The 21,168-nt window shown below is 40.3% G+C and overlaps 1 protein-coding gene across 2 annotated transcripts in view; it reads right to left on the reverse strand.

Moving 5' to 3' along the window:
• Positions 1–21,168, reverse strand: part of LOC306764307 (dual specificity testis-specific protein kinase 1) — a 44,493-nt gene that overhangs the window by 19,419 nt on the left and 3,906 nt on the right. For both annotated transcript variants that reach the window (XM_079251418.1, XM_079251417.1), the window contains exon 3: positions 976–1,169. In XM_079251418.1, coding sequence (XP_079107544.1) covers positions 976–1,169 — 194 coding nt within the window. The remainder of the gene's footprint in view (positions 1–975; positions 1,170–21,168) is intronic.

Here is a 21,168-nt window from a genome sequence, read left to right on the forward strand (position 1 = left end):
ACATCATCGGTGCATCCAAGTGTTATCTATCCATCCCTCCTCTACCGGTTCTGATCGCAGCAGTAACCAGGGAAGCCCGCCTCCCCAGCCACATTCGCCAACTCTGCGGGGGGTCCCAAGGCGCTCCCGGGCCAGCTGAGAGATGTAATCCCTCCAGTGTTCAAATGGTTATACATTTTTACAATAAAACATATCACGTTTTTACAATAAACTATCATGTTATAACGTGATATGTTTCACGTTTTTACAATAAACTATCACGTTATAACGTGATACGTTTCACGTTTTTACAGTAAAACTATCACGTTATAACGTAATAAGGCCCAAACTTTTTTTTATGAGGATGACAGCTCTACGCTTCTGTAGTTATGTACAAAATATGTTAAAATACATATTTTAATTGCAGAAAAAGAGCAAAACAGTGACTGCGGACATATTATTATATCAGGTCTGCCAGCAGTAGCAAACATTAGTCACCGTGAGCAGCTGCTTAAACCAGAACAAGCGTCTTTAGCAGCACATCATTTCAATGTGTTTTTGTTTGTTTTTTCCATAACGTTAGCTTTCAGTTTGCAGGAGGTAAATTAGATCAATCCATCTATGTCCAAATTTCATACACCGAGTTAATCTTACAGCAGGAAAAATCCCTCTTTGTCAGTCCAACTCATCTTGGACACATCAAAGCTCTGACTTCCCCAATTATTCCCCCACCCACCCTGTGGCCTCTTTCCAGCTCATTTGATCAGGAACAAAGCCTCAATCTATAGCAATTTGTTCTTCCTGTTGCTCTGCCACAGTATTGGTGTGACATTGGGAATTATGTAATGTGGGAGAATATTGCTCCCCCACTGTATCCAACGATGGTGGGCCAATCAGAATGGCAAGAATGTCCCAATTAGAGACCTGAACAAAGCTAGCTTTGATGGCAGCTCACACGTAGGCCTGAAACATGCCAACAGGGGACAGAGGAGATACCTTATAGACTCTGGAGAAGAATCCGCTCCCGATAAGCTCAGCGCTGAAGTTTTCCCAGAACTCCAGTTTGCGCACAGCTGTACGAAGCTTCTGCCAGCGGTCCACATGGTAGTACTTGTCTGAAGACTCACCGTAAAGGGTAGGACTGGTGGGCTCTGAGGACACATCCACATCACACATCTTGGATATGTCTGCTGGGAAAGTAGAGACATAGAATAGAATACACTTTATTGTCACTGCAACAAGTACAACGAAATTTAGAGTGCCATTTCAGTTGATGCCCCATTCATTAAAAGAAACATAATATAAAGAGATAAAGATAAATAAAATAAACAACGCAACAGTGTACCATCTGCTGCCCCAGCTCAATCATCTATGATTGGCAGTATTTAAAATGATGACTGCTGTTGGGTAAAAACTGTTCTTAAATCTGGATCAGGTTAGAGGACAGCGATGTCTTCTGAGAATTTACTTCAGTTTCAAGGATGAGATCACATGATCTGTGATGCTAATGTTGGCATTTAAAAAAACATGCAATTTCATATTATTATGTTGCAGTTATAAAGCGTCTGCACCAACAGGTTTCACCATTTACATGTTTTATTCATATTCATATCATAGCGTTTATTAGCACAACATGTTTCCTAAAACTGATCACACTGTCACAAAACCTTGTGTTTGAACTAAAAGGGCAATTTATGCATTTAACAGCATGAAAGCAACCCTGGATGAAAGCGAAGCTCACAAAAGCCCTAATTTCACCGTCCCTCTTAGTAGCTGCACGAACGAGGGAAAGTGGATCCACTTAAAGCAAAACAATGATGCTGAATAATGTGGGATCTAAAATAGTCAGTGCTGCTCAGTCAACATGGACACGTCCATGCAGATCAGAGACATGTTGGTCCTCAAGAGATGCAACATAGGCGCTGTTTCAGTTATTCCGAATGGGCTTGACACATGGTGGGGGCGACAAACAGCAGCGACAGGTGAAATTTTTTAGCCACCCAGGTGAAACACAACAGCCGGGATGCACTACAACGCAGCAGCAGTGTTGTACATCACACTCTAGGATCGCTTGTCTCAAAGAAATTTGATTGGTTGCGATTTTGGAGGGAATTTTGACATTTTCAAAGCAGCATGTGACGGATAAAGAATCAAGAGTGAAGAAGCGGGAAATTTTGCATGAAATCTTGCTGTTAACTCTACAAAAGAAAGAAACACTGTGTTAATCCTGTTTTAAACTGGTGAACACCTTCTTATGATGGCGGACCTCATCTGATCCAGATACATTCATGTTCTACTCCAACAGTCACTGAAAGCCTCGCAGCTTGGCTGTATCACCATGTGGTGGCAACAAAAAGTTAAATATTTCTCAACTTCATTGTCACAAGGCCCCGTGTGCACGTCAACGTGAACAAAATTTCTCATGCACAGATGTTGTCTGTTGTTTGGCTGGAAGTTCCATAGGAAATGAATGGAGATTAAGCGACGCCCCCTCAGAAAATACAGTGCAAACAACAACAGGTCTTCTCAGTCCAAATCTGTCACAAATTAAAAATAATTTGGACATTAATAAACAAAAAATACAACAGAGGACACTCTAAATGAGGGACGCATCTAAAAGTTGCAGAACCGAATCCGAGTTGGTTTGTTCAGAAAGTTTGCTTCGTTTGGGGAAATGTAAAAGTGCCAAACGAATTCTGATTCGGACCAAAGAAACAGACCCGGTCCGCCTACAAACACAGGTCTCGGCCAGTTTCAAATGGACCAAATACGGGAAGTGGACTACCAAAAAGAAGTTACTTCTTGTATTTGACGTAGCATTGCATTGTGGGTAAATACATATTGATGGTGTTAAGAGTCCTCTGCCTCGTCTGTTGTTTATAATCCGTCCATTGTTGCAGTGTGTTTCTGCAGTATACTTGCATAAGAGAAAATGAAAACCCAAAACAGCCATAGTTTCATCTCCATGTTTAGCTTGCAAGTGGGTCTTGTCTTCTCTTTTGCTGAATACTAGTGCAGCGCCATCTTTGGTGGGAATGGGGATATATTATTGTCAAGGTTTGCCACGTATGACCAAAGTGCAGCGTGAACACGATCTCGGTCCACATGGATACACTGCCCTACAGCTGAGCAGAGTCCCCAATCGGACCGAGTCTAGCGGACTATTTCATGTGACTACATTGGGATTTGGATTCTGTGGGACCCAACACAAAACAGTGGCATATGAGAGACCCAAAAACCAATCCCACAATCCACAGGAGCCAAAGAATCAACCAGGCCTTGCAGTAAACTCACCAAAACATCCAAGACAGTCAGAATAAATTAAGGATTGGGGGTGTGTAAAACTCACTGAAGTTCACCATTTAACTCAAAAGCCAGATGTAACAGAAATGTCTCCAGATTTTTTTTCTATTATGGTTTTGTTTGTGTGTACTGTTACTAGTGATTTTGTGTTTTCAGAATATTTTTCAACTGTTTAGTATGTTTGTATTGGTTGTTCGGCCCAGGGTTAAGTACACCTTGGGTCTACTATGTTGGATTAAACGTGCTCTATAAATAAAGTTAGATTGGATCTGATATTCTTACAGACAAGACTATTTCACAACATCACCGTTCTGTACATTATGGCAATAAAATATCAGTATGAAATGTTGCTGAGTGAAGTAAACTCTCTCCGATGTGGGTGTTTCTGACATACTTTCAGCCACAGAGGGCTGGGGTAACAACAGTGAAGGTTATAGTTGGTTCTCCCCACGACAACAGCCTCGCTTGCCTTCACAATGATGCCGGTGGGAAGCGCATGCTGACACGCTAACACAATTGGCAGAGTTTTGTCAATCAAGTGGAGGGAATCAACCCCAGCTATTCATGCTGCTTTTGTTCATTTGGCTTCAGACTCAACAATAACAGCACTTTCAGCCCAGGCGCTGTCAGAGAGAAACGCTTACAGTGCAGGCCTCTCATCTCGCTGTTACGTCCTCCTCTACTGTCCCCCATCCGTCACCTCTACTTCTTTTCCTTCTTGGTTGTTTGGTTCCCAAACTGTAAAGAAAGCTTGAAAAACAAAATAGCCTCCAAGGTGATGTTTATTTCATCTGCCTCAGCAAATGTTCCATAACTACTCAGGATTACCAACAATTAAGAGCTAGTGCTGGGATAGTGCAGTTCATACCAGAAACTGTTTTTGTATTTGCTTTGATATTTATTTGTCTCATACTACAAATGCTAGTTTAAACAGACTAAGAAACAGTGAGAATGGAGACAACGTTTAAAGGGGGACCTTTTTTACCTGCTGCAACGCTAAACAGACAGCAGAGTGCTGGTTTACAGGAGATTTGAGCTGTAAAGATGGACGGGGAACGTTTAGATAAAGTGAGCTGTTTGCACACCCCCCTTTAAGGCACATTTATGTTCGATGCAGAAGATGGATATGGAGATGGACGGACATTGGTAAGCATGTAATTTGGCCCATTTTAGAGGGGCTGGTAAGGGTAGGAAAATATATCGACTGGTAAATCGAGAGCTTCGCCTTCTGGCTCAGCTCCTTCTTCACCACAACAGAAAGGCGCAGAGTCCACATTACTGCAGACGCCGCACCAATCTGTCTGTCGATCTCTCGCTCCATCCTTTCCTCACTTGTGAACAAGACCCCAAGATATTTAAACTCCTCCACTTGAGGCAGGACCTCACTCCCGACCCAGAGAGGGCAATCCACCCTATTCCGGCTGAGGACCATGGTCTCAGATTTGGAGGTGCTGATTCTCATCCCAGCCGCTTCACACTCGGCCGCAAATCCCTCAAGCGAGGGCTGGAGATCACGACCAGATGAAGCTAACAGGACCACGTCATCTGCAAAAAGCAGGGACCCAATCCTGAGGTCACCAAGTCGGATCCCCTCAACACCTCGGCTGCGCCTAGAAATTCTGTCCATATAAGTTATGAACAGAATCGGTGATAAAGGGCAGCCTTGGCGGAGTCCAACCCTCCGCCTTACTGCCGGGAATGCGGATCAAGCTCTGACACCTGTCGTATAGAGAACGGACAGCTCGCACAAGGGGGTCCGGTAACCCATGCTGCCAGAGTACCCCCCATATGAGCCCCCGGGGGACACGGTCGAATGCCTTCTCCAAGTCCACAAAGCACATGTAGACTGGTTGGGCAAACTCCCATGCCCCCTCCAGGACCCCAAAGAGGGTATAGAGCTTGTCCACTGTTCCAGGACAGTGTTTGGTTAATTGCTCTGGTTAATTGATCACTTCTCACAGAAATGATGAATGAGAAATGACAACTGAATGTTAGAAAACTCTGAACTTGGCACTGCCCACTAGTGGATGAATGGACTTCTAAATTATGGCAATGTAGAAGTCCCATGGGTAGAAGTCACATGGAAGCATGAGGGCGGTGACACATGACAACATTTGTAGCAAGTGTCTCTGTTTACCTACACAAGGGAGAATAAATGGGTGCTTATTCGGTGACCACATGCGATCAGTGGAAGGAACAGAGAAAAGGAGCTGCCTTTAATTGCTGCTTCTTTTTATGACTCATTCCACTGTGGATCCTCTTGATCTCATCCACCGTCATCATGTTTGCCATCACCTGGAAATGGCTTCAGAACTCAGACGTGAACTCTGGACTCTTCACTGCCCTCTAGTGGATGCAACCATTATTTTTCCCATCCACTTCATGTCCATGTCAACGTAAAGGAAGAATAGAAGCATGTGGGCAGTGACATCTGACAATGTTTCACATGTACATACCTATCTACGCATAAATGAGGCTGACATCGACACCTGCCAAATGCTAAGCTAAAACTGAAAAATAGCTAGGACACCTCAGTCAGATGTCTTTACAAGAGCTTCTGCCTATGACCAAAAACAGCAAGCGGTGGGTTAGGGCAAGCGACACGACCACAATCCATACTGCCAAAAACCTGTTCTGATCAATTGTCTGGAGAAAAACAGATTCAGTGTTACAATCAAAACTTGTGCACACTCATTTCTGTTTGTTTGTTCAAAACCAAGTCATAGACTAAAAATAACATTTACACATTTTGTTTTAGTTTTACAAATATAAAAGCATAATTAAGCAAATATTCATTTTTTTAAAACTGGTAAATAAAAAATTATCAATTTTTACTGATAAAGTGAAAAATAAAAATCACTTTTAGGTCTCTGGGTTCTAGATATCTTTATTCTACTTGGTTTAAAAAACAATCAAAAAGTAAAAATTAACTTGTAGGTTTTATTTTTATTAAGTGTAAACAAGCTAACAGGTTTAATTTAAAGAAAACTGAATGCTTTTAAAGATGCTGGTTATTGCAGTATATCTGCATGTTGGCAGAAAATACTTAGCATCTTGTGTGTCTGTTTCACACCAGAGTTTTCTTTCCCTCTGACTTTCCACAGATTCTTCTTTTTTTTATTATTGATTTATTTTTTGGTAACTCCATCTAAAACCAAAGACTTCAGAAAAACATATACATTTTATCCGTTACGTCATTTGTGGGCTTCTCAACACATTCAGTTTTGGAGTTTGGTTTCACCACTTTTCAAAAATACGCACCACAAAATCCTTAAAACCTTGGGAGAAGAGTCATTTTACACCTATCAGCACACTTCCACAATTAGGGAACAGTATGAAGCATTGGTGTTAGACGTCTCGCGGCACCACATGACAAATAAACAAGTACTTTACTCAGTGTCTCTTGCAAGTACCTAACAAGTTAAACACCACTGAAAAGCTAAGATTCATAAGATCTAGTTGATATATATATATACCATTCCAGGCTGTAGATTCACTAAACTCGTATTTCTGATCTTTGAAGTGACACTCCGGATCACACTAAAACAAAAATGGTCTTGTTACATCCGTTAGGGTACAGTGAAAGTTAAATAGTTGGTCCACAGCAGCTCTATTATTAATTAAAAAACCCATTTCAGGCATAAAGTTGAAGGATTTTAAGGGGTTAATGACTGATTTAGCTCTTCCAGTACTGAAAAGACAAGCTTTATGTTTTTTTCCTCCACTTGAATGGGAAGGTTAGACAAGCAGACTGCAGGAACTATGTTATCACAACCTGCTGCGAGCTTGACCCGCGTGCCATGGTGTGCGTCCGAGCGCACACCCCCAACAGGAATACCAAGGCTGGCCATGACCACACTGACGTCCTCCAGGCAGATATGGAATGCTGCTCATAAAAGTTTGACCATTTCACGCAGCAGTGAAATTTTTCCTCACAGCTCAACACAAGGATTATCTGTGAGGAACGTCCCAAAGATCAAGCAGAGTAAAGAGAAGGAATGTGTATATATCTGTGTGTGTATTACCCTTAATTTATAGTTTCCTAATGTACATTGTACCCTCTGCGCCAGAGGCAGAGATTTGCGTCATCAGGTGATGTCAGACAGCTGACTCATTCAAGGCTTCACACTTACAGCCAAAATGTTCCGAGTCACACCAAGTGAAAAGATGTTGCTGAGCTTCTTTACACCAAACAGGTGAGAAAGAATCTCATACACACAAAGCTGACGGGGACTTCCTGTACTGTCTGAGACTCTGAAACATGCACGAACTGGAACAAACCATCATTCCAGGTGAATTCTGAGTCGTGTGTTACTGAACTAAACGGACCTACACTTGAAAAGGCTTCTGACTCATGTAAAAACTGGATTCCACTTGCATTGAAGAGGCTTTTTGATGGTCTTTCCTCGCTTTATTAAACAAGGTCATGCAGGAGAAAAACCTTGGAACCATACGAAAGAAAAGAAAAAGAGTAGCCCAGTGAATACTTCACAAGGTTAAACACTTCCATCGTATAACAGTGCAACAAGTAAATCTAAAATTCCTACTTTTATTTTTACTTTTATTTGGCGACGTCTCCAGGTCGTTAATTGGACAAAGCGACTAAGAAAATAAATGGATGGATGAATGGATGGATGGATGGATGGATGGATGGATGGATGGATGGATGGATCCTTTAAAGCCAGAGCCCTCATTTTCACATATGTAAAGTGAGCATAAAAGAGCCTTTATTTTTCTCCTATATAGACAAACGTCACCACGTCAACCACAAATTTCATACACTGGTGAGCATTTCAGAATTTTTTAAAATCTCATTTTAACATCCACAGTGATCCAGAATAAAGTCCTTCTGTTGGTGATTCTGATACAAATTATGCAAACACAAACAAGGTTGTGATTAAGTGACAGATGTAAGGCTGCATTTTAACATATCAGCTCAATGGCCCAGTCACAAACAAAAAAAGAAAACAAATGTTTACAGAGCACAACAGATCTTAAAACATAGCTGGTGACTCAATGGGGACAACTTAAAACAGCAGCAAAATGCAGGAAATAACTTGGATACTGAGGATATTTTTATAGTGAGGTCAAAGGTAATAACGTATAATAATAGTCCGAAATTTATTGCAAAGATTTTACCATCTTTTGGTTGTAAGTGGCTGATTTGATTCCATACATGTATTAAAACTGTGGTTAAAAATGTTATAAAAATACAAAATTTCACTGGTAAATGTGTATCAGACCTGCACTGAGCTGTATCAGTCTGCACCAAATACATGATTTAGTTTAGAAGCATGTTCCTGAATCATATGCCGTGTAGATGCATATAGAGAACTACACGTCTGAAGCATCCCATTTATTTGGACTCAATGTGCTCGGCCAGACGTCTGGAGCTGTGCTGATATGCCACCTAATTTTTCTCTGCTAATTTTTAAGATGCTTTTTCTGGTTCGGTTTGTCATCAAATGAAGTGGTGGAGTTTTTTTCTTTCTTTTTTTTGTTGCCAAAAGCAAACAGCAGGAAGCAACACACCTAAGTCCTCTGACCAAGTATCACTTATGCATCGGTTCTATTGAAGCAAACACTTGTCCGAGCTGACTTGAAAAGGTAAAGTCCAAAAGTTCTTTAAAAATGTCCAACCAGAGCTAGAGACAACCAAGCCTCACCTCCTTCCAGAGAAACAGATTCTGTCCGAACAGGACTCGCAGTGAGTTTTAAATTCTGACTTCAGACAGGAGTTTGGGTGGATAACACTACTTAGAGGCCGTGTGATCTCAGGCATTAAGTATGTAGATGACGCGGGTAACTGCACCACAGCAGAGGGTTAATCTGCCCTTAACAGCGCTCTAGTTGTGGCATCTTTGCCTTCGGGTTAATGCATTAAAAGCTGAGCACTTGAAATGGCCTGATCCAAGCCACAGCAGCTATTAATTGCTTGATGGATTTTCCAAAGTAGGGTAATACTCAGATCAGAGCCACAGCAGCCTCGAAGCTCTGCCTTCATCTGCAGGTTTTCCAAAGCAAAGATGACAGAAGGGGTGTGCGGGGGGGGGGGGGGGGGGGGGGGGGGTGTCACTCATATGCCAATCAATAAGACAAGGCCTGAGTTAGACCACACATAGCTGTGGCTTCCAGCTGGCATCAAACTGCACTGGGTGGTGGACCAGGAAGGAATGCAGAATTCCACTTGGAGACCACAAATTATTAAGAGGAAAAAGTAAACAATACTTATTATAAAAAAGAAAAACATAGCTGCTTATTATGAGCAACCCAACTAGACAGTTGAAATAAAGAGGAGGAACGAGAAAATGCTAACTTTATTTTAGTTGTCAGACTAAAAAATAAACTCAATAAAATCCAGAGTATGGATGGATGGATTGCTTGTATACAAAGGTGGAGCTAGAGCAGAGGGGTTTTCTTGGATGCTGTCCATGGAAGCTGGCTCTGAGCAGTGTCTTTTACAAGGTGTAAACTATCAGAAACAGCACAGATAAACCCTTTCCTAGTCAGAAGCAGCCCCTCAAGCAGGTAACATATTGAAGAGGCATCATTTTAGGAACTCAATCACTGTGGTGGTGAGTAAGAATAAATCTGATATCAGTCTTGATAAATGTTACAGATAAGTTTCCACTAGATTCTGGTTTTAGCATTATTAATAATAGCATCTGCATACAACTAAAAGGTCCAGAACAAGCGGCAACCTCCAGCTGTAAAAAGTTAAGCCTTTGTGGAAGTCCAGAAAACTGCCGTTCACCCACTCATGTTTACAACCTGGTTCAAAAATCCATTTTAGGTTTAAGAGGTCAGGTTTACCTTCATGACAACTGTGGGAGGAGTGATTTTTTTTTTTCTAACTTGTCCATTTAAAAATAATTTAATCTCAAAGTTTGGCATATTTAGGGGGCGTGTCCTTTTGATTGACAGGTTCACGATCTCCTGCTTGAAGTAAGAAAAATGTAGAACAACCGGCGGTTTCTAGCCGGTTAACAACGTGACTTGGCTTGAGCCTGCTTACCTCCGTTAGCTGGTTAGCTCCTGTTATCTGCGGGTTAGTTCAGTTAGCTTTTAGCTACAGAAAGCTTGGAGTTCGCTCGATGTCAATCATCCACCATGAGGCTCACAGCCCCCCTCTCAGCTTCACCTCTTTGTCCATATTTGTATTTTCCGGGCGAGACAACACGCATGCCCCTGCCAAGATGGCGATGGTAGGAACCGCCCACTGAGCTTCAATTCAGCTCTTCAGAAACCTACGGGTGACGTCACGAAGGCTCCGCCCATCTTTTTATATACAGTCTATGGTCCAAAACCAAAAAAGTTCGGGTGTTTCCAGTTCCGATGTTAACTATGTTTCTGTCCAGTTAGCCAACATGAAAATCAAGGAGATTATTCATCTCCCTTCTTTTCAAACAGGTTTGTGAATAAATCATATTTTATTATCTGTATTCTCAATATTGTGTAAGTGTTTGGATAATTTTATATGAAGGTTTGTTCATAAATACTAAACTTGTGTGGTGAAACAATTTGTAGTTTCACTCTGAAAGAAACACAACAGATAATAACACTTTTGCGGCCTCCTAACGAAGGCTATCTCAGCATCCATCTTGCATTCTGTCTCATCTCCGAGCCCTCTCCAGCCAGTAAAAGTTAGTCCAATGTTGACACTTGTCCAATGTTTCCATATCTCTCATCATGGATGCGCAGCCCTTCAAATGTGCAGAAACGGCATGATGACATCATGTCGATATGAATGTTTCTAACATCTCATTGAATTTATGCCATGAAAAATAGAATCAGTTCAGAGGGTACAAGGGGGGTCCAATCCACCACTCGCAGGTTTACCTAATGAAGTGATGAGTGTCTACATATGAATGTTATTTAGCTATGAAGTTTGTTATCTCTGGTAGAGTTAAAAACATATGCCCAGGTGGTTTTATAGGTATCGTACAAAGTCCAGGGTGGGGATTATCACAAAGACAGATTTTTCTAAAACCTGCATGATTTATGCACAAATAAACTTAATTAAATAACAAAACTTTGCCTGCTTAAAACAATTAGTCCTTCAGCAATTATTTGGATCTTAAAGATGATATTTTCACAACATGGCATCCGATTTGCTCTCAAATTTACTTTTCTAATTCACAAAAGATATTTTTCGGTGACAATAATGCTAAATAATTTAAATTTATCCAGAATAAACTATTGTCATGTAAACAGCATTTCTGATCCCCTCAAACCCAGATAAGGTCTGATGCTGAAGAAGCAACAATGAATAAAGCTATGTGGACGACATCATGGAAGACATGTAAACCCTTTTGCTTTCTCATTTATTAACCACATTACTTGCTTTGGTTTGGTTTTAATTCATTAAGTTTCCATGTTTCTGTAACAAAATCTGGCAACCCAAGTTTCAGCAGCAGATTCTATGCACAACAGAAAAACTCCAAGTAAAAATGAGGATACAGATTGTAGGTAAATGAAAAACCAAGCGTGAAATGCTCTCTTGGAAAGATATGGATATGAGGCTTGGTCTGAATATGGCATAGGAGGATGTTTACGTTTTTAATCAGACTATTCTCTGTAACATGTAAACAGGAGCATAAACAGAATAACTCTTTTTGCAACATGTGAACACCATGTTCGGCATATTTTCTTATTTAAATCAAGGGGAACAGGCAGAGTATTGCAGTGCAGTGACTCACACAGAGGGTTTCTGAGCTGTAAACACACACTGGTGGCAGTCTATCATTGGAATGCTTTACCAAAGAGATGAAACCCAATACATTTCTACTTCTATGTCTTTCTGCTCCACTGACCTCACTCCCGGTCTTCATTTACCGGGCTAAAACTCAGGTTACGGTGTTTTGTATCTTTTTTTCAGCCATCACCGTTCCTGTGGTCAGTTTGTGAGCCATACCACCTGCTTTCTTTCTGCTGAGACATCGTAGTATCATCGGCCATTATTTAGAGACAAAGCAGTTCACAATCTAAACTGTTTTGATTGCACAAGTATAATGAGGATGGAAACACTCGCCGATACAATAGAAAGTTGCGGTGGTGATTAGGACTGTAATGGCCCTGTGGTGAAATCTCCAAACGACATGTGGTAACTGTTGCAACCCAAGCTCAGTGGAAGAAGATGTCATAGTCATAGGCAGAAACTAAGGGGGGGAGCAGTTTCACAGGGGACTAGTTCAACTGCTACTCCTCCATTTAATGGGCAAAAGACCACTCTGAGTTATGGGACACTCAGAAAGGGGATCAGGATTTTATTCACATAAAGAATAAAACATCATGCATACATGTCTTCAAGACTGAATGGAAAACACAAAAGATTAGGTGAAGTGTAAAACCTCTTACTTCTTGCATTAGCAACCTTTATATTGTCACAGACATGAACTTAAACATATTCAAGTACACAAAAAAGTCATTTAATCTTAAATGTGTGTGAAAGGGTTGGTATAATAAACATTATTATGGCTGGGGATGGGCATTTCAAGCAAAAATACTACTGTTCTTGACCCAGAAGGGGTTTAGCGTTAGCTAACACCAGAAGCTAACAACATCCTTGCACGTTCCTTGTTTAGCCACTGATATTGCCGTAGAAAGTTATGACTTTTCTTGATGGGACTAAACACTCGAGAAAAAATTCCATCAAACTAAGACAACCTTCACCTCCAGCCAATCTAATGGGAAGAATGTCTTTAGCTTTCCTGATTTACAGTATATGTCAGCTGTTTGTGCTTAACATTTAGCATGAAACCTACTTTACCTGGCGACAAAAGTATCTGTTGACTGCTGATTTGTGGAGACATACCTTCTGCTGGATACTTTCCTCTTAAATAACTGTTTATAATTGTGACAGACCTGGTAGAGGTTAGACTCAGCCTCATTTTTACCTCCACCAAGGAGGTCTTGTTTTTACCGACGTTTATCTGTTTGTTTGTTTGTCTGTTTGTGTTCAAGATAACTAAAAAAACTATGAATGGATTTTCATGAAATTTTCAGGAGTTGTTGGAAATGTGAAAAGGAAGAACTGGTTTAATTTTGGTTGTGATCCGGATCACCGTTTGGATCCAGGAACTTTTTAAAGGCCTAAGCGAAGGTTTGCGCTCTCCAAGTGCTTTTCAAGTTTTTCCTTTTATTTTCTTAAAGGGGTTCTGCAAAGTACTTTTTGCTGGTTGTTGTCTGTGGCTCTGCATGTTTCTTACATCTGTTTTCCATTAGGACAGTTTTCACTGTGCTCCTTGTTTTTTTGTTTTTTTTTTTATTGTGACAAACAGTTTGATAGACTGCCACCAGACAACAGTATTACAGTGTAGTTACACATTATTACCAGCTGTTAATTAAAAACAAGACAGCTGTGTATCAAGAAGGTTTTCCACAAACTACTTGATTTCTTCTTACTAAATAGCAATTAAAGCAGTTAAATAATAAATTTATTAGATTTCACTCGATAAAATTCTTCACATAAATATTTTGCTCCATAAATATATATTTTTCATTTAAAAAACGTATCTTTGGAATATTTTTTCTGAATACCTGACAACAGCCCAAACACTAATAATGTAAGTATTATTTTGCACTGAATGCAGCATCTTGACATGAGATGTTCTGAGATCAGCTGGCTGTTAAAGACAGTCAATGCCTTAAAAACTAAATCCAAATGATAAAACAGATCCAGGATCAGTGAATAAGTAATAATTTGCCTAAAGCATGAACACTGCTTTACTGTAACCATATCCCCATGGAGCCTTTAATGACACAGGAGATGTACTTTCTTCATGATGAGTACGCACAGAGGGGTGTAAAGGGATAGCAAACACCTAAAACATGTTATCTAAAGTTGAAGCATACATAAATCTGTTTTTTTTTCCAAATGTAACCAGGCCATCTGGGAATTTGAGAGCTTCAACATCCGTCAGTGTCTCCCCCTGTGGTTACGCATGCCATCAAAACAAACAGAGCAGATTTCATTACACAACAGAGTGACACCCTGACCGCTTGTGGGGACGCTAGCATAATGATGCTTTACTCTCTAGTTTTTTTCTGTGCATAAAAAATGCCATTTGAGAACAACATGCCATTTGTACAAGATGGATGAGTGGGCTGAAGGTCACGCAAAATGTGGAGACGACACAATGCCCTGCTGTTTCTTTCTGCTGCCACCCACAACCAGAATGCTGAACTGCTCAACCATGTTTGTCAAGTTGTAGTATTAAGGCGAAACGAGATCGTGCCCAAAGGATAACCTAAAATATGACTGTATCGGTCAGACTGGGTTTACACAAACAGTAATGCTTCATGGTGGCTGCAACTAAGGGTCGTCTGGGGGACTTGGTCCGATTGGGGACTCGGCTCAGTTGTAGAAGGGTGTATCACTGTGGAGTGAGATTGTGTTCACGTTGCAAACCTTTACAATAATATATCCCCATTCCCGCCAGAGGTGGCGCTGCACTAGTATTTAGCAAGAGAGGACGAGACCGGTGTGTAGAAGAAAACAGTTTCCTCCTCTTGCGAGTTAAAGAAATGGAGACGAAACTATGGCTGTTTTGGGTTTTTATTGTGTCTTATGCAAGTATACTGCAGAAACACAATGCAACAATGGACGCAGTATGAACACCAGACGAGGCAGAGGACCCTTAACGCCATCGCTATGTGTTTACCAACAAGCCAGGATCGGCTTTGTTGTGAAGCCTGGACAGCGTACTTCTGAGGGAGGTGGTCTAGTGTTTCAGTGCAATATTATACAAATAAAAAAAAATCCTAAGAGCAATTTTTATTTAAAAAAAAAAACCAAAAACATATTTACTGTTGTTGTTTTTTTTACTTTTTTATTGTAAATAAAAAAAGATGAAAAACCAACAAATAATCACTTTAAATATAAGAACAAATACAGAAAAGTAATGTAATGAAGGGAGAGCGGGGTGTGTTTACACTTGATCTGTAAACATGCAGGTCGGGTCCAGATTTCAATAGGAGATATTAATGGGTCGGGTTTGGTAATCTTAGGGGGTTGGGTGGGCATGAGTGGGTAAAACTGGACCCATGGGTTCGGGTTAGGTTGCTGTTTGGGATAAACAGTACATATATATAAAAAAAAACTGTTTCTCTTTTTGTTAAGCTAAATAAAGTCTATAGATAATTTTCTGTTTATTATTTGTTGGGACAAGCATTAAAAAGTAAATTGTTCTGATTATCATTTTAGAAAAACGAAATCAAACCAGGCAACAATTGTCGTCTGTATGGACACAGAAGGGTGCCTAAGAGGATAATTCACCCTTCACAACATGCATCCTAACATTACTTACATGTTCACTGTAAGCCCCAGTTCAGTCAAACACGCCCCCCACCCACCCTCCCACATCCGTCTTAATAATCTTTTTTCTTTTCATTGTTTTACCCATAAAGATAAATCATTTGACTCCTCTGCAGTGACAGCTTACTGGCTGAGTCATGTCAACATTGCACATAAAGTTAGGAAAATAGTGGAGTTTTAAATCCTTCTGAGCTCAAATATTAATCTGAACGTGGACGACAGCTCAACACTTACTGTAGCCAGACATGAATGACCTGGACAAACACATGCTGCTGTCTTGCTGTTTTGGCAGATGACTTAATCTGCCGGCTTCCAGCCTACAAACAATACATAAAACCCCTGACTGACCAGTAAACCCTCTGACTTTAAAATGTTTAGTCAGCAGCTTAAAGATTTAACCATCTGCACCTTAAAGATGTGTTCTGATAGACAGAGCTGTGGTAACAACTACCGCAGATGAAAGCACAAAAAGCCACAAATACACAATACAAGTTTTACTGATATAACAAGGCAAGTTTTATTCCATTTTACTGTTTTTTTTTAATTAATTTCTTGATAAAAAAAAAAGCTTGTTTTCTTTGTACAATAGCTAATATTCCTATTCTTAAAACCTGCCATGTCTTGCATAATTATTGACTTGTGTCAATAATTATGATAATAATTCTGAAACCCTGAAAATAATAAATACTAGTTCAGCTAAAAACACATGATTCCAGTCCATAACTTATTACAAATAAGTATGTAGTCTTTGTTTGTTAGTGCAGACAATATACAAGTAGAGATAAAGTCGCGCTGGAGGATCCATCCATTTTCTTTTCCTGCCTTTTCCAGTTCAGGCTTCATGTAAAGGGCTGAAACCAGTCAGAGCTGGGTGGGTGAGAGGCGAGGTACACCCCTGGACAAGTAACTAGTCCATCACAGACCAAGCAAGCACACACCTAATCTTCTGCTGGAATCCAACTGGTAAATAAACCCAACATTAGAGATGTAAAACACAAGTTTGATCATAGAAAATATGAATTCCATTGACAGTAGTTATTTAGTATAATAAATTCTGCAGTAGTGCATTTGTAGCTCTTTAAGTCGACGATAACAATAAGTCTCACAGAATCTGACATGATTCCATCCTTACTCATGTTGGATGGCAACCTATCAGATAAAACTGATAGAGGATGACTCTGGACTGACACGTATCAGGGCTGAAAATTAAAATTAGCGCACGTTCACGTCAACCTTTTTGAGACGAATCCGAATCCGTTTGCTCAGAAAGTTGCTTCGTTTGGGGAAATGTGAAAGTGCCAAATGAATTCTGATTCGGAACAAAGAAACGGACTCAGTCCGCCTGTAAACGCAGGTTTCAGCCCGTTTCAAGCGGACCAAATACAGACAGCGGACTACAAAAAAAAAGTCACCTCCTACATTTGGCGTAGCGTTGCATTGTGGGTAAATATATAGCTCTGTCTTGTCTGGTGTTCACACTGCGTCCATTGTTGCAATGTATTTCTGCAGTATACTTGCATAAGACATAATAAAAACCCAAATCATCTCCATGCTTAGCTCGCAAGAGGAGGAAACGGTTTTCTTCTTCACACATGTCTTGTCCTCTCTTTTGCTAAATACTAGTGCAGCGCCACCTCTGGTGGGAATGGGGATATATTATTGTAAAGGTTTGGCGAATTTGACAAAAGTGCAGCGTGAACATGATCTCGGTCCCGGATAGAAACACCCCCTACATCTGAGCTGAGTCCCCAATCGGACCGAGTCTAGCGGACTATCCTGATGTGAATGCACCCTTAGACTTTAGCTTTCTGGCCTGAAAGTCAAACTTGGACTTGAATCACTGGACTCTTATGGTGTGACTATAACCACAGATAGAAATAACACTAATATTTAGACTTTGAAGAGTTTATGTGGTTGCTGGAAGATGATAAGATTGGATCTCATTGTAAATTAAAATACAATCACATTAAGATCTTATATGCTGCCATGATACAGGTTTGATTCTAACCCAGTTACTTCTATTAAAAGGTTCCATATTATGCCAAAATTTACTTTCTAAACACACATGTCCTGCGGATGAGGCCCCAAAATGAGAAAATCTGTCTCCTCTCGTAATTACTTGCTCCATTTTTTAGCGAATGTGTGCTAAAATTAGTGGGTCTGGAAATTTTCCCTTTGACTGACCCTCCTGGTAGCTGAGCCACCCCTCTCAGCGAGTGGATGCCTCTCTTCGAAAGGGGCGTGGAGTGGGCGTAGATTGGCCGTGGAGTGGGCGTGGACATGCACTGCTCATGATGACTCAAAGCTTCAGAAACAGCCTGTTCTCAGTAGAGACACTTTTGAAATGGCTGAAATAAAAGGACTGAGGCTAAATTTGCATGAATACACTTTGAAAACATTGTTGTCTGACCTCTGACACCCAGATGAAACGGTTGAAAAAAAGGAAAATATGGGACCTTTAATAACAAATGTAAAAAAAAAAAGTTACTAAAATATCAAAATCTAATTATCTTCCTGACCTCAATCAGACATCAAAATAAAAAAAAGAATATTTTCTTTGACCAAGAACAGCCTGTACCACATTCTCTGTTTGGAGCTTTAAGATGATCACATCAAGTAAAAGAAAACTGAAGAATAAACCTCCATTTGTTGTTATTAAAGCAGGAAATCCTATAAAGCATTCTCCCATTTAGTCTCAATCTAAAACAACATCCATTTTCTGATGGGTATTTTTTCATCTTGGACTCATGCTATTGGCTCGGTGATCGACAGACACTTGAAGACGCTCCAACAGTATGCCGCGGCGCGGAGAGGTGTCTGATGGAGAGATGAACTTACAGCACAGATGGTGCTCAAACGCATCACAAACACACAAGGATGCAAAGTTTCCCAGGATTCATTTCTGTTTCAGGGTGAGATTATTCTCAGCGTTTCCCATCTGCGAGATGAAGGCTGATCTCTGACAGGCAGCAACGCTGCTCATCATCCTCAGCTGGGGGATTCCCCCTCAGCCTCCTCTGACTCTTCAGGCGGGAAAGTGTGACTCCAACTACAAGTCAGCTTTCTGTCTGCAGCTCTAAATGCCTGCGCTTAGTTACGGATGAAGGTAAAAGGTCACAGACGGCTTTTTTCAAAGGCCTGTAAGAACCCACACAGTCGATGAGCCCTGCAGCTCAGCAGCAGCTCCACAGACACACTGCAGCACAGGAGCAAAGCGAATAAAGGCCGGTATCGTCGACCTTGTGACTGTGAGCCCATTAAAATGCAAACAGCTATGAGAAAAATGTACTACGTTTTAAGGAGAGAATATATGCTTTCATGTAACTTGTTCTTTCTGTGAAAAGATTATGTCATCCAAACCAGTTTCTCCTATGGGGGTACATGTACAGTGGGGGGGACTTGGACACACTCCAGAGGGCTACATGAAAAAGAAAACATATTTTCTATTGTTCAGACTTAATAAATGTGACTTCAATTTTTATTATGACAGTTCAGGTGGTCCGGATTACTCCACACATGTGGAAATGTACACATGTGTACAAAGAAAATAACTCCTAGAGCTGGAAAAGTTATTCTGATCACAATGTGAAATTCTGGATTATTCACTTCCAGATGCCTGGAATTAAATATTTGTTGGTGTTATAACTCCACATTGATGTGAACGTTTGTAAAATATGTGAAATTGATCAAATATGCACGTAAAATTAAAACGTTCATGTCGATAAAAATGTAAAATAGAAATGTTACATAAATTTTAGATAAACATAAATATGTAAAAGACTAAATATAATAAGATATAATGGAAATATCAAATAAAATAAAAAATTATGTAATAAAATTATGTAAATGAGTAACTTCATGTAACTTGAAAAGTTGTTCATTAAATTTTCCTATAAGGACAGATGGTTACATGTAAACATGTTGATGATGTACTTCCACTTTTTTATAATTCTTAAACAAAACAAAATGCAAAGTGTTTTTGATTCAGAGGTTATTATGCTGTTATATTACTGGTCCCCACAGGAGTCCAGACTGAGCTGCACGTGGCCTCTGAGCTGAAATATAAACCGACACCCCCGGTTAATGAATGATTAATCTGCAGAGAGATAATGATGAAAAAGGTAAAAAACCACTGATGTAAATATGCATAATCTAAGTACATTTTCAGGAACCAAGAAAGGAATGTAATCTGATTAAGTGCTTTTTGGCTCATCTATAAGATGAAAAATCAAACGTTTGAGTGTTTATTTTGACCCAGTCTGATTCCTTCTGCACTGCTGCTCTGACTGGACCAAACAAGCAACAGCAGACGGCGCTTCCAATCGTTTCTAACAGACAGCGTACAATCAGGTCTGTATGCTGAGCCGCCTCGTCATTAAACATGATGATCAAAAATAAAAACACAGAAAGTGTATATTTACCCCCAGCAGCTTTGCTGTGCTTCACCAGCTGCACCCCTGGAGTCTGCCTCAGCCTCCCTCCAGGCTGCCAGATAACTGCGCCCCTGTGTGCGTTTACATCCGTGCACTCTGCCGCTGGACTTCAATTAACTTTTACAGCCCTCCTTTTCTAAAATATCCAACGTATTACTATTATTACTGCTCACTGTGGCACACAGCTGACCGAGGATGCGCCACAGTGGCAGAAATTTAACTTTTGGATAAACCATAATCACAGCAACAGGTTCATATATTTATGGCTTCTTTTGCATATTATCTGTTTTTTGTTATCTCCTCTTTGGATGTGCAGGTTGACTGGGAGGTCAGACTGACACTGAGGGACGACATTATTTGATGTTCTCCTCTGAGAGTGATTTATCTCTTTCCTTCCCACAGAGATGAACCAGACAGGAACACAGAGAGAGAGAGAGGCCCACAGAAACATCTCTGTAGTGATAATTCCTCTCTTCAGTAGCAAACAGGTCCTAAAACAGCGGTTCTCAACTTTTGTGCAACACAGTAAAATATTTTTTACCCCCGACCCACTGCAACGTATTTCTGGTAAAGAAAAACATAAATACAGCACTTTGTCATTTGTGTTTAGTTTATTAAACTTTACCCATGCAAAACAATGGCACGTCTCTACTACGCTTCAACTGGGACTTTATTGTTTGCGTTGTCAAGGCGACAGTGACGATTTGGCTCAGAACAGGTGGGGTTCAATGCACGTGGGAATGTTGGATTTGGGGATTTTGGGAGGGATGATATGGTGTAAATCGAAATGAAAACAGAAAAAGATGTATGTTTTTTAAAAAAAATCACGTACCCCCTGCCTTGAAGTACCCCAAGGGGTACGCACACCCCCATTTGAGAAATAGTGTCCTAAAACATGTAGTAAGACCACCAAAGAATCTGCCTTCTTCCATTTTTCTCTCTGCTGAGGCGAGTATAAGACATAAACTATAAAACATAAACCTTACTTCCAGAAAACTTCAGAATTTTAACAACATAATCATAGATTATAAATCTGTCATTTTTAACATTTTATTGAAATTAATTTAATTTAAAATAAATTTAAATTAGGGTTGAGGTAAATACAGCAGCTGTCACGTCAAACAGAAGTGGCCTCAC

Source organism: Telmatherina bonti (assembly GCF_933228915.1).
Source record: "Telmatherina bonti genome assembly, chromosome: 13".
NCBI lineage: Eukaryota > Metazoa > Chordata > Actinopteri > Atheriniformes > Telmatherinidae > Telmatherina > Telmatherina bonti.